The 14,750-nt window shown below is 42.3% G+C and overlaps 1 protein-coding gene across 2 annotated transcripts in view; it reads left to right on the top strand.

The window, feature by feature from the left end:
- The window catches only part of LOC135905192 (L-sorbose 1-dehydrogenase-like), a 74,140-nt gene that overhangs the window by 13,841 nt on the left and 45,549 nt on the right, over positions 1-14,750 (top strand). For both annotated transcript variants that reach the window (XM_070536246.1, XM_065436215.2), the window contains one exon: positions 736-922. In XM_070536246.1, coding sequence (XP_070392347.1) covers positions 736-922 — 187 coding nt within the window. The remainder of the gene's footprint in view (positions 1-735; positions 923-14,750) is intronic.

Below are 14,750 nucleotides of genomic sequence, written 5' to 3'. Positions count from 1 at the left end.
GGTCGGTCGGTCGGTCGGTCGGTCGGTCGGTCAGTCAGTCAGTCAGTCAGTCAGTCAGAGAACTTTATTGAGATCCTGAGGAGGTTCAAGTCGTTAGAGATCGCACGCGGGGAAACCCTCCGACCGAAGCCGCAGGTGATGCGCAAGCCGGGACGGGAACGCGGTGACGCTCCGCCAGTTCTTGGGCCCTCTGGATGGCCTTGCGTTGGAGTTTCAGGTCCGGGCTTTTGAGGGCTTCTTCCCATTCGGGCTCACTGGAGAGAAACATATTCTTTTTCTCTTGATGTCAATTAATTAACGTTATGCCTAGAAATCTTTGTTCCCTCGCTCTTTGTGCGTTTCCTAACTTTTCTCAAGCTTTTTGTCAGTCTTCAAGTATCTAGCCCATATGTCAACACTGGTAAAATGAACTGATTGTACACCTTTTCTTTCCCCGTCTTTACACCAGTAAACTAAATAAACAGCGAACTTTTACCTCACGAAGACGCATAGTATCTGCACGTTGCTAGCGTTTTTCAATGAGAAATGCGACGGTTAGACTAGTGGCGCCGTGCGCTAGATAAACTTGAACTTGCTGTCGGAAGTCATTTTGTGTAGGATTAGCGTGAGCAGCATCGGCTTGTACAGGAGACCCCACGTGACGGTAGCGCAGTGATAGCATGCCTACAAACTATATCTGCGAGGTTCTACTTAACTGCCCTTTTCAACATTATGCCATCATCTGCATATGTGCAGCGACTGTCTATCTCACGGGGCAAGGTCCTCGGTGGCAGCAGCGTTTTAAACTATATGTACTACACGAGGGGCCATCCGCGCGACTTCGATCGGTGGGCGAACAAATACGGAGCGAAGGGCTGGGCCTACGAGGACGTCCTGCCACACTTCAAGGCCATCGAGGACTACCAAGCGGACACGCCAGACGGTGAGTAATCCGCTTCGCTCGCAGCTTGCAATCGCTCCTTCATTCGTTAGCAACACTGCGGAGCTCTTTATTATCTCTTGGTCTTCGCGCCCGTTGCGATTGCAGCGAAATGAGGTCAGGTTCAATGGGTATTTCGGGCTTGTGTTGTACAGTGTGTGAGAGGAATGGTTAGATCGAGGGTCGCTCTTACTCAAATGCGAGTGCAACACACCGGCAAGAAAAAACGAATTAGGAAACCTTGGAAATAGCATAAATTTTCTCACATTTGAGAGAAAAAGAAAATTTCTGCTGATTCTATGAATCAGATAATTTATTTAAACCGTAACATTTCCACGCAAGTGCCACAAATCGGAAAATAAATGGATTTTTTCACCATGGTAATAAAGCTTTGAAAAATGTATGAATGTTTACAACAAACACGCTAAAACGACTGCCGCGGAAATGACTTTTTTTAGTTGCATCGAATTTTTTATTGCCTTTGTCAGGTAGCGCAATTCTAACTCTTGAGCTATGTTCGTATTATATCCGAACTAATTATTACACCCTACAGAGTTAGGGGTTTCTAAAGACAAAACACATTGAGCATGTTTTAGCTTGAGCTTTGAGCATTGACCATGAACAGAAAAAGGGCACTTCGCCATGACGTGTGACGCTTACACTGTACTTGCGGCGTAAAGGTATTTTCCACTGCTGCTTAGGCATTCAATGGCAATGCCGTGAAGTCCTGGTCGAAAGTGAAGTGACAAGGAAAATTCGAAGACGCAAGTATTTTGCACAGTGCTTGTTTCCACGATTTATTCACTGTTCAGCTGACATATAAGACTAGCAGAAGAAAAGTTCCCGCATAAAAATTTTTCCCTCAATATAATATGTACTGTGGTGCGAGATATGAAGCATCATAGGAAGTCAAAACGAGGACAGCATATCCTGTCGTGGTCGCATTTCTCGCACTATGGCATGTATAGTCGGTAGCAAGTCGTCCTACTTTCATTTCATTTTATTTATTTATGCAGTTTACCCTACAGGCTCGGAGGAGCATTGAGTAGGGGGGGTTACAGAAAAATGACAAATAATTAACGCAAAGAAGGGAACTGCATAGTAAGAGAAACAAATACGTTTGTACATTGGAAAAAAAAGAACACTGTTAAACATTGGAAAAATACATACAAATTCAAGGAAATACAATGGAAAACAAAGTCCAAAAACAATACAAAGGCGAATACAATACAAAGTCGTACAAAAAAGTCAAAGGAACATGTGAAGTTCCAAATGTTCACGAAATTTCGCAGGATCTTTTATTGAAGCAATATTATTTGGAAGGCTATTCCATAGTGCGATGGCGCGCGGTAATGCAGAGTTATTGAATGACTGTGTGCGGCCAAAAATGCGCCTGAAACTGAGATGATTATGAAGTCGAGTAGATGTGCGAGAAGGAGTTTCAAGCGACAGGCGGCTGGACCATGAGTTATAGTAGTATTTGTGAAAGAGGCATAGGAGAGCAACGGAGCGGCGGGAATCCAAGTCCGGCAGGAGAACATCGCGTTTAATTTGGGTAATGCTAGATTGACGACTGTAGTTAGAAGTTATAAAGCGGGCAGCACGATTTTGGATGGATTCCAATTTATCTATTAGGTATTGTTGATGAGGAGACCAGATCGAAGAAGCGTATTCAAGTTGAGGGCGTACAAAAGTTTGGTAGGCCTGTTGACGGATGGTAGATGGCGAGAGGTGCAGATGACGACGTAAAAACCCTAACGTTCTGTTAGCTTTAGCGCATATTTTCTCGATGTGAAAGCTCCAGGCTAGGTTAGTAGAAAAATGAACGCCAAGATATTTGTAAGTAGAGTCACGGGGAACTTCCGATGAGCAAATTTTGTAAGGGAAATTAGGATATGATTTCGTACGAGTGAAGGAAAGAACGCAGCACTTAGATGTGTTAAGTGTCATTTGCCAACGGTCGCACCACTGATTAACTAGGTGAAGGTCATTTTGCAAAGTTAGGTGATCATTATGACAGTTAATTGTTCTGTAAATGACGCAATCATCCGCAAAGAGTCGTATGCAGGAGGAAATGTTGCTCGGTAAATCATTTATAAAGATTACGAAAAGAAGAGGGCCTAGCACACTACCCTGGGGTACACCTGATGTTACAACAGACGTGGAGGAGTTAAAGTTATTCACAAATACAAACTGGTGCCGATTAGATAAGAAATCGCGAAGCCAAGATAATGTTAATGAGTCAATCTTAAGAGCACTTAATTTAGCTATTAGACGACAGTGAGCCACTCTGTCAAATGCTTTTGCATAGTCGAGAAAGATGCAATCAATCATTTTTCTGTTATTCATGCCATAATGTAAATCTGATGTAAATTCCAAAAGTTGGGTGTCACAAGACAACGCTTTACGGAAACCATGTTGATTTTGAAAGAAAAAGTTATTAGATTCAAGATGGTGGGATAAATGGGAGGCAATGATGTGCTCGAGAAGCTTACAACAAATGCATGTTAGTGAAATGGGGCAGTAGTTACCAGGTGAGTGCCTGTTTCCATCTTTGAAGATAGGAATAACTTTGGCTATCCTCCAGTCAGCAGGTAGAAAACCTGTTGATAAAGACTGCTGAAAGATGTAGCACAAAATCTGACTGGATATAGCTGACGTGTTCTTTAGAATTTTAAAATTAATATTGTCAATGCCACATGATATAGACACCTTTAGATCGCGTATTAGTTTTGAAATGCCTTTAACACTAATATTTATAGGGGACATGAAGCGATAATGAAGGTCGGAGACACAGGGAATGGAAGAGCAGTCTTCATTGGTGAACACAGAGCTAAAGAACGAATTGAAAGTTGAAGCACACTCAGATGCAGGGACAGGAACATTGTCAGCGTCATGTAATGTTACTGTATTACTGCCACGATCAGTAGAGATAGCTTGCCAAAACTTTCTAGGGTTAGTGTGTAGAAGTGAGGACAGATCTTTGGAAAAATACTTCTTTTTGGCTTCACATATTGCTAGGCAGTAAGATTTTAAACAATCCTTATATTTAGACAATGCCGAGGGACACGATAGCCGTTTAGCAGAAGCGTATAACCTTTTCTTTTTATTTCGGAGTGATCTAAGTGATTTATTAAACCGTGGGTTACGTTTGTCATTAGATATAGTGAGTAGTGGCACATATTTGTCTACTAGGAGTGAAATAATATTTCTAAATGAATTCCAATTCACTTCAACAGAATTATTTGTAAATGATGGAAGAAACGTTTCCTGAAGGAAAACCTCAAGTTCATTGTTCATTTGTTCGTAATTAGCTTTGTTATAATCCCTTATAATCTTACGTTCAGCACCAGCGAATTTCAGTGGAATATAAATTGAGAACTGCAGTAGGTTATGGTCACTAAATCCATCAAGTTGTATTACAGGGCTTATGCTATGTGGCTCTGTTGTGAGAATAAGATCTAATATGTTAGTACCGCGGGTAGGCTCAGAAACAATTTGCGTAAGATTGAACTCTAAACACAGCTCAATAAAATCACCTGAAACAGTGCTCGATGAAGACAAGCGAGACCAATTAATGTCAGGGAAATTAAAATCCCCAAATAGGTATATTTTGTTAGTGGGAAATTGTTCAAGGGCCCTGGTAATACTTTTATGAAGATCAGACACGAACAAGCGGTCAGTGGCAGGTGGGCGATAACACACACCCATCAGTAACTTCCCGTATAATGTAGGACAAGCCACCCAAACTACCTCAAGAGCAGTGTCAGTGTCAACGAGAAAAGAAGGAATAGTTTTATTGATGGCCACCAACACGCCGCCCCCCTTTTTATGTGAACGATCATGGCGATAAATGGCGTAGTGATTAGAAGTATGAAATAACTCGGAGTCACCCACATCTGCATTAAGCCAGGTCTCGGTTAACAATACAACATCAGACATGCTATCTTCAAGATATGATGCAAGCATGACACGTTTTGGCAACAGACTGCGGATGTTGGTGAATGATACTGAAAGTGAAGGTGCGCATGTAGTTGATAGCCGCTGGACTTTAGCACCGCGCACATCGGCAACTAGCTATCGAGCAGGTACTACGGAATCGGAACAACTCTCGTAAATATACGTGGTATTATTGATACGAAGTTTGTCAACTTTCAATTTGTAGGGACAATTACGTTCTCTGGCGAATTGAAGCAATTTCTTACGTGCCTGTCGAGTAGCTAGTGAAAAATCTTCTCTAATAGAGATCCCAGTATTTTTCAGCTTATGTGCGCTAGTGAGAATTTCCTGCTTATCCTTAAATAACGTAAACTTGGCAATTATTGGTCTTGATTTATTTGAAGCAAATTTTCCCAGCCGGTGCACACGTTCAAACTGTGAACTGGCAGTTGTGATATCCAACTTATCTGAGCATAGGGCAATAATTTTTCTTTCTGTAGTCGACCAACTCTCTTTATCCTCGTCGGGGATTCCAAAGAACAACAGATTGCACCGTCGCATTCTGTTCTCAGCATCGTCACACCTTGACGTTACTGCCCGAAGTTGATCGGCAAATGAGCCACTAGCATGATCAGAGCTGTTAGACAGTGAGGTGGCATGTGAAACAAGCTTTGCCTCCAAAGTGACCACTCTCTCGGTCAAGCTTTTAATTTCTTTATCGGTAGCATCTTGCTTTTCGCTCAGCCTCTTAATTTCACCGATTAATGTATTCTGACCAGCTTCTAGCCTACGCACAGTTTCAAGAACAATGTTAAGTGTTTGTTCGACGGTAGGGCCGGGATTTGATTCAATATCACCCGACAGCAACAACAACAGACATGCAGAATTTTTGCGCAAGAATGAAAAGAACAGCAGCAAACGCCGCATGTTATCATACAGTTCGGTCGGGCACGACACCGCAACAAGGCAGTAATGGCTGCATTTTATACAGGATGCATCTTTGAAGTAACCAACCAGGAAAAACAGCAGCGGTAAGCGTCCCATCCTTTCAGCGGCGTCGTGCCCAACCGAAGTGGTGCCTTGCTGGCCTTTATATCCCGCTTCATAGCTTGCGAGGGCGTCAGTGAAGGGACCATGTTGCCAGCCACCAGTAGAAGAAGGAACCGAACTTGGTCATCCTTGCACTTTTGGAAACCGGGACAGGAATGCTTGATCAGCCCAGCGCGGCCAAGTATCGAGAACCCGCGGAGATAAGGCACCGAGGAACGTAATCTGGAAAAACAGCAGCGGTAAGCGTCCCATCCTTTCAGCGGCGTCGTGCCCAACCGAAGTGGTGCCTTGCTGGCCTTTATATCCCGCTTCATAGCTTGCGAGGGCGTCAGTGAAGGGACCATGTTGCCAGCCACCAGTAGAAGAAGGAACCGAACTTGGCCATCCTTGTACTTTTGGAAACCGGGACAGGAATGCTTGATCAGCCCAGCGCGGCCAAGTATCGAGAACCCGCGGAGATAAGGCACCGAGGAACGTAATCTGGAAAAACAGCAGCGGTAAGCGTCCCATCCTTTCAGCGGCGTCGTGCCCCTGTCAGGAATTTCATTTATTTTCTCTCAGGGCTCAGGCATTACAAAGAGGAGTGGGTGGTATCAAAACAAAAACTAATACACATTTTAACAGTATGACAGGGTTACAAGTTGTTTCAAGCTTTACAAGTTTACAAGCTTACAAGCTTACAAGCTTTACAAGTTTTACAAGCTGCTAGAATTTTCTTCTTGCCATTCTAAACTTGTTAAGCAGGGGATAGCTTATTCAACTCTTAGGTCTGCCATTACTAAATCATGTCCGCACAATATGCAACAAAGTTTTTCACAACAGATAGAAAGGCTTGGAAAGGCTAGCTATCCCGGTCAAAAAATCCGTCAGGGCTATCTTGATGGATTGTAGAATTCTTGAAAGTCAGTCAGGAATTCTTACAGGTACTCTCCCAATACCAATAGGATTCTTAATGTCAGTCAGGAATTTCTACAGGCACTCTCTCAATAGCAGTAAGATTCCTAAAGGTCAGTCAGGGATTCCTACAGGCACTCTCCCAATACCAATAGGATTCTTAAACGTCAGTCAGGAATTCTTACAGGCACTCTCCCAATAGCAATAGGATTCTTAAAGGTCAGTCAGGGATTCCAACAGGTAGTCTCCCAATACAAATAGGGTTCTTAAAGGTCAGTCAAGAGTGTCTATATGCACCCTCCCAATACACACAGGGCTCTTAAAAGTCATGTAAAAACTCTTACAGGCAACCCTCCAATGCCACTAAGAGTCTTGTCGTTTATTGGAGATCCTTTACATGTAGCTTTCGTACGCCAGTAGGGCGCTTAAAGGTTAGACAGATATCTACGGGCATCATGACCGTCCGAAACGAAAACGTCGGCGCAGCCGATTAACCAAGTTGAACGTGTAAAACCTCATGAAAATTCTGCAGTAATCAAAACCGCGATCAGTCTTTGTTTAGTGCTTTTACTTTTATTTACCCTTTGTGGTGCCGAAATCGGCATATGCATGAGGCAACTCGCAACCGAGTGGCTTTCCGCAGTACATCGGTGAAGCATATTTCTTCACCTCATGTTAATTAGGGTTACACAATAACATGAGTTGCGCTTCCTTAAGACTGTCGAGGTGATCAGAAACTAATTGCCGCTATTTTAGCACGGCTACCGCGTGAGTATATTATGTATATATAGTATATATAGGAGACATCACAAACTTGGGCCAGTTAGAAGCGGAATGAAGGCTGCGCTACAAATTTTTTCGGTGACTTGTCATCAACTCATAAGCTCAGCGGGTGATTAAGATCTCGTACTCTATTTTTGTGGCTGCCGAGCAATACACCATGCATCTGTGCGTTGTGCCTGCGCTTCTCGCTTGTTTTCTCCGTGTGCGCGTCTTTCCGAACCGTCCGCTCTTACAACGTCACTGCGCAATATATACACAGTGCAATAAGGCCGCGGCAGCGCGTTCCTATTGTTTTGGCAGCTAAACAAACACGTCTTCGGTAAAGGATCAAAGCATTGCTGTGACGGCAAAGAACGGTATATCGGCAAGGCATCATTTAGTGAAGAAACTGTCCAGAACTGGCGTAAACGGCTGTCGAGGTCTCACAGCGAATCGAGTGTATGAACGCACCATTTGAATGCAGCGCTGCGAGAGCTGCGGCGCGCATTTCACAAGTAGAATCGTGGTCGAAACGCGACCTCCCTAAGCGCGAGCGATTGTGCAGTTTTGTGATGTGTACCTCATGCACCAAACATACGTCCGCTAGGAAAACGAAGACCTTTCCCCAATGTATACGCACTGCCGTATGTTGCGTGCGGCCCAATTCGATTACAAACGGGAAATCTAATGTCTGCATGTACTTAACTGGACTATATATGCTATCGCCGATCATTACTATAGCGTATGCGATAGCTCTGCATGCATGCGCGTTAAATGGTGCATGGACAGAATTCCATTGCACGCCTTTCATTCTGAAGCGAGGTAACAAAATTTTTATCAGCACAGCAATTATTTTAACAGCTAACAAATTTTCATTAGGATATACAGCAATTGGATACTCTTCTCATATCGTTGCTGTGGGTGCACCGAACTATCTTCAGGCAGAAGGCTCAATGTTCCTGCAGACATTGAGTGTTTAAGTCTAGCTTTGAGTCAGTGCATCAATTGATTATTGGTAGACATGGAGCACACCCATGCAATGCAACTGTCACAAAATGTGTAAACTGCAAGGTTAACATATAAGACACAGCGAGCCAGTGAAAATATGCTCTATAGCCCCCAAGATGCATATGTGAGCGTGAAGAATCTGCCATATGCCACATACATTGGCAAATGCTGTAACAGCTAGCTGACTTATTTTTTCCATGATAAAAGCTGTTATCTATGCATGCAGCCCACAAATATATGAGCTAATATATACACATTCAATATGCGGAGGCGCGCTGTAGACGCAATACACGCGAGAGTAATCTTGTCCACAGAATAAGTTATCATGCAAACCCATTTTGCACTGTCTGCATGTCTCGCAGGTTCTAGAGGCAATCGTCTAAACCACTCTCGTGTAGAAAGTTCAAGAGACTTCATGGCACATTGGGCACAGTCAACTCTTCACCACGTGCCCAGAATCTTTTCTTCCTAAAAGGGGCGATAGTCCAAGCAGCAGTCAACACTAGACTTAAGCGTTCTTCGTTCGCCCGCTTAGTGAGGGCACACACAAAAACTTGAGTTATTGTCTTGGGAGTGTGACAGACGCTACAGTGCTGAACATGAAGGCTGTGATGTGCAATTTTGTTGCCTTTGACCCTCCTGTTGCTTGTTGCCCAGAAAGAGTAATAGAGCACCAACAAGATGACATGGGATGGGACACACTCAAGCACAAGTGTGTGTTACCCATTGTGTCCTTGTTTTGTTCTTGCCCTTTTACTCTACTGTCTGTGCTGTTTTGTTGCAACTGTTACATCCGTTCTACAAAAAAAAAACGGACTGTGCTAAAGCTGCACCAACCAGAGGTGTGGTCAATGCAAGTGTGGGAAGGATTTATTAATTTTTGTTTATTTATTTGTTTATTTATTTATTTATTACCAAAGGATACTGTTACATCTCTTCCAACTGGTCACAACTGATACTGGTATAGAATCGTCACTTACAGCGCATACATAGACGAGGGACCTCGTCTATGTATGAGCTGTAAGTGACGATTGATACCATGGAATACGACCTAGCCCTTAGCCAAACGTTGCTGTGATATAGAAGTTTCTTAACAGGAATAAAGTGTCTCGGAAAGGCTGGCTATTTTTGAGCAAGCAGGTGGCAATTAACAAACCGGCCTGTTAACAAGTTTTTTTCCAGGCTGCCTGACTATATGTATGTTTTTGTAATCCCCTCTGTTGTCTGCCGCACCTTTTAAAGTCGGCTACTGTATATATAGTACAGCCCTATTTGTTATGTGACAGTGGTTATGCTACATAGCTTTTGAAATCTATAGTCTGGCTTCTGTGTTACCTCTGAAGTGCATGCCTTTGTTCATTTATCCAGTGGTAATATATTCTGGTCAGTTATTATTTTTTGTTTTCTGCATCCTCAGGCATTTAATCTTGCTATGACAACAAAGTACTTATATAATAATCATAGTGGTAAGATATTTGCAGCAAGAGCAGTCCTCTGTGCTGCCACCCTGCTACAATACGGCATTTTAGCGGAACATTTCACCGAGCCTGTGCCAAAGAAAGTAGAAGAATGAAAGCTTCATTCCATTCATGCCATCTTCGGTTAATACAGGAAGCATCTTTAACCGCAGAGAATGCGGCAGTTTTTCAGGTCACTTTGTTGTTATTGAATGATTGCGACTTTATGATGAAGCATTTAGTACAATTTTGTCATTTTAATTATCTCTAATACTGTAAGCCTGTATTCTTGCCCACATCTAATATGTTTTCTTCCCTACAGTTCCGTAAAAGTACCCTTTCTGAAAAATATGAAAGGTGTATATTTTTCATTAAGACAGTATTCTGCATTTCATGTTTTTTCTCTTCCCATCTGCTTCAAAAGGGGAGGCAGCTGTTCCAGTCTTTAAGACAGTTGCTCTTTTGCACCACTGATTTCATCAATGTAACGACGAAACCGAACTGGTCATATCGAGTGCAAGTAAAGCTTCAATTTCCTCAATTTTGGTTGTCCTTTTAAAAATGGAGTCTGCAATGCGGACATGCCTGCCTACTGACTGGCATACAAGCTGGTTGAGACGCACAACAAGAATGTTATTCCTTCAGCCTGCGTAGGACTAGCTGTGCCAATATGTCTTAAAATTGATGCAATCATGCATTTCTGCCATTAACGGACAAACTAATAGGGACCGATATACTGGTAGACCAGTAGACTGGTAGAAACCAATAGACTGGTAGGCCGTCAGACTGGTAGCCCATCAGACTGGTAGACCATCAGACTGGTAGTCCATCAGACTGGTAGACCATCAGACTGGTAGACCATCAGACCGGTAGACCATCAGACTGGTAGACCTTCAAGGTCCGAAATTACGTATAGCTATTAGACATGTAAGCCAATAGCTTGATGGAATTTTAGACTGGGATCCCGTGCATTTATTATCACTAACCTGCGAAAAACTTGTAAAATGGGTAAAAAGCCTTGGTAAGAAACAAGAAAAACAGAAAAAAGAAGCAAAGTTTGCTGTAGTACCCTACATACATAGATTATCCCATGGTTTAAGGAATGTGGTCAATAGGTATGAAGTCAGTGCCGTTTTCTCGGCCCCACGCAAGTTGGCTAACATGTGCCCTTTGATAAATAGGAGACTTGAACAGGAAGGCAAAAAAAGAAAAGATGATTGCGGAGATAAACATTTGTCCCCTTTCGTGCCTTGCAACACGGGCATAGTTTATCAGATTCCACTCGAGTGTGGGAAAGCTTACATTGTACAGAGTGGTAGATGCATTAACATTAGACTAAAAGAACACAAACATTCAATAAATAACCCTAATGCATCATATTTAGCTGCACATTGTTTCGATTGTGGTTGCAAACCTTTCTTTGAAGACACGAAAATTCTTTCTAGACACAGATGCCAAACCACGCGGAAAATTATCGAGGCTTTCCACATAAAAAGATTAGGAGACACTTGCGTGAGTCATGCTTCGTTGTCTCTGTTAGATTGCGAATTTCAGTGCCTTCGCAATACGTGTACTAATCTGAAATAATTTTTTGTTCTTTGACTTCCATACCCACTCACATGTTTATCTGATGCTTTTTACTTTGTGATGTTCTTATGCTACGGTCTTTGCAATCACCTATATATATGTTCTTCGTTTCAATAAAAATTTTGTTGAGAGTTAGCGCTCGTCCTGTCTGCCCCTTTCTGTGTCCGTGTTTCACTTAGCGCTAGAAGCCAAAATCATGTTACCGTACCAACTCGCCCAACTGTCTATCCTTTTGCATTACAAGTTGTTAACAAGCGCGTTTTTGAATTCGTTGATATTGACGATGGAAACTACGTAAATGGAAAGGTGGTTCCACTCGCCGCTTATTGTGGGAATGAAGGAATTGAAATGAACGTTCGTGCGGCAACATGGCACACCAACCCTGAACTGATTATCGTTTCTGGAAGAAATGTACAATGCTGGTAACAGAAAAGAGTCGCTTAAAGTGGGATTGTAATGATATATCTTATGAAATGGACAAAGATGTGAGATTGTGCGACGAAGTGACAGGTCAAGAAAATCAAGATTGAATTTCATTGAAGTGGCACTTGCTGTACGCGAATAGTTAGGTAAAATAAAACGTGCTGCACGGTCCTGAATGGCTTCTATGCTTAGGTTAAGTGAACTGACATGAGGATCCCAAATGGAACATGTATATTCAAGCTTGGGCCTAAATAGTGTTCTATAAAGCAAGAGTTTTGGTTGGTGGGATTGCGTTTGATATAAACAAGAGTACGATTAGCATTGCAAGTTATGTGGTCAACATGAGTTTGCCAGGAAAGGTTCTGAGACATATATATACCAAGGTATTTGTCAAGGGAAACCTGAGTTGCGGGAATGGTATAAAGAGAATAAGTACATGGTGTATCGTGAGAAGTACGGCGAGTATCATTGCCCTACATTTATTCATATTCAGTTTCAATAACCAAGTCTCGCACCATGCATCTATATTACTTAGGGCCAATTTAAGTGTTGGGTGGTCATTAGCGGTTAGCATTTCACGACAAATAGCGCAATCGTCTGCGAACAGTTTTATGGGCGAACAAATGTTGTTAGTTAGGTTAATAATGTAAACAAGAAAGAGCAAGGGTCCTAGAACTGACCCCTGCGGTACACCTGATGTCAAAAGTCAAGAAGCGGTGTTGGGGCCGTTAAGTGTTACGAACTGCGTGCGCCCAAAGAAGAAGCACTCTATCCATTTTAGTACGTTAGCCTCTAAATTAGCGTGCGTAGCTGAGAGAGTAGTAATTCATGACATACCGAATCGAATGCCTTCGCAACATCTATGAAAATGCAGGCTGTGGAGGCAGAAATATCTAAAGCGGTAAATAAGTCGTTTGCGAAAGACAAAAGTTGTGTTTCGCACAAGTAATTATTTCTAAATTCGTGTTGTTGTGTAGTGAACAAAGAGTTTGTTTCCCAAAATGTTACCAGCTGGCAATGAATGATATGCTGCATGAGTTTGCAAGGTATACTAGTCAGCGAAAGGGGTCTATAGCTATCAAGGTTAAGTTTACAACCGGTCTTGTATAAGGGGACCATATTCTCGTTCTTCCAATCATCCGGGTTTAGACCATGTTCTAGGGACTGCGAAAAAAAATAAAAGAATGTTTGATGTGTGAATAGGTTTTAGTATTTTTGAGAAATTTCGGGTTTATGCTGTCTACACCAGGGGAGGATTTTACGGATTAGGTGACATACCGCAGCAACATATATAACGATAGGGTCCATAGGAAAAAAAAATATGTGTGGTAATGTTAGGAAATGAAATTGGTTCAGAATTAACAAATGACAGAGAATACCGCGTTAAGCGCAGAGCAACAATCATGCCTGGAGACAACATCGCTGGCCATGGTTAATTTCACTGTCTGTTCAGCATCACTGTTTACGACTTGCCAAATTCTCGTGGATTTGATAATAACAAAGACGGAAGCGTTGTTTGAGAAAAATATAATCTTAGCGAGTGAAAGAGAATGCGTTTACTCGCTTTCTGCAGCACGATATACTGCCCAACGTGCCGGGGTAGGTGATAGCCTGGATTTTCTGTAGAGACACTGCTTCTTATTGGGCAAGCGTCTCAGCAATGCTGTGAACTAAGGTACGCAATTGTTTCCTTTGATTCTGCGAAGTGGTATGTAGCGGTTAGTAAGTTTGGATACTTTTGATTTGGGAAGAAGCCAGTTCTCGAGTACAGACTTATCAGGGAAGCATGATACGAACTCATTCAAAAAAATTTAAAGCTCAGCATTTATCAAACTGAAATTCCGTTTCGCGTAATCTCTGATTGTCTTCACAGCCCAGTCAAAAATTCCATCAAGCTATTGGCTTACATGTCTGATGGCTATACGTAATTTCGGACCTTGAAGGTCTACCAGTCTGATGGTCTACCGGTCTGATGGTCTACCAGTCTGATGGTCTACCAGTCTGATGGGCTACCAGTCTGATGGTCTACCAGTCTGATGGGCTACCAGTCTGACGGCCTACCAGTCTATTGGTTTCTGCCAGTCTACTGGTCTACCAGTCTATCGGTCCCTATTAGTTTGTCCGTTAATGGCAGAAATGCATGATTGCATCAATTTTAAGACATATTGGCACAGCTAGTCCTACGCAGGCTGAAGGAATAACATTCTTGTTGTGCGTCTAAACCAGCTTGTATGCCAGTCAGTAGGCAGGCATGTGCGCATTGCAGACTCCATTTTTAAAAGGACAACCAAAATTGAGGAAATTGAAGCTTTACTTGCACTCGACATAACCAGTTCGGTTTCGTCGTTACATTGATGAAATCAGTGGTGCAAAAGAGCAATTGTCTTGAAGACTGGAACAGCTGCCTCCCGTTTTGAAGCAGAGGGGAAGAGAAAAAACATGAAATGCAGAATACGGTCTTAATAAAAAATATACACCTTTCATATTTTTCAGAAAGGGTACTTTTACGGAACTGTAGGGAAAAAAACATATTAGATGTGGGCAAGAATACAGGCTTACAGTATTAGAGATAATTAAAATGACAAAATTTTACTAAATACTTCATCATAAAGTCGCAATCATTCAATAACAACAAAGTGACCTGAAAAACTGCCGCATTCTCTGCTGTTAAAGATGCTTCCTGTATTAACCGAAGATGGCATGAATGGAAT

This window comes from Dermacentor albipictus, chromosome 3, assembly GCF_038994185.2.
Source record: "Dermacentor albipictus isolate Rhodes 1998 colony chromosome 3, USDA_Dalb.pri_finalv2, whole genome shotgun sequence".
Classification (NCBI taxonomy): domain Eukaryota; kingdom Metazoa; phylum Arthropoda; class Arachnida; order Ixodida; family Ixodidae; genus Dermacentor; species Dermacentor albipictus.
The sequence above is the reverse complement of the archived record's forward strand: the minus strand, read 5'-3'. Positions and strand labels throughout refer to the sequence as shown.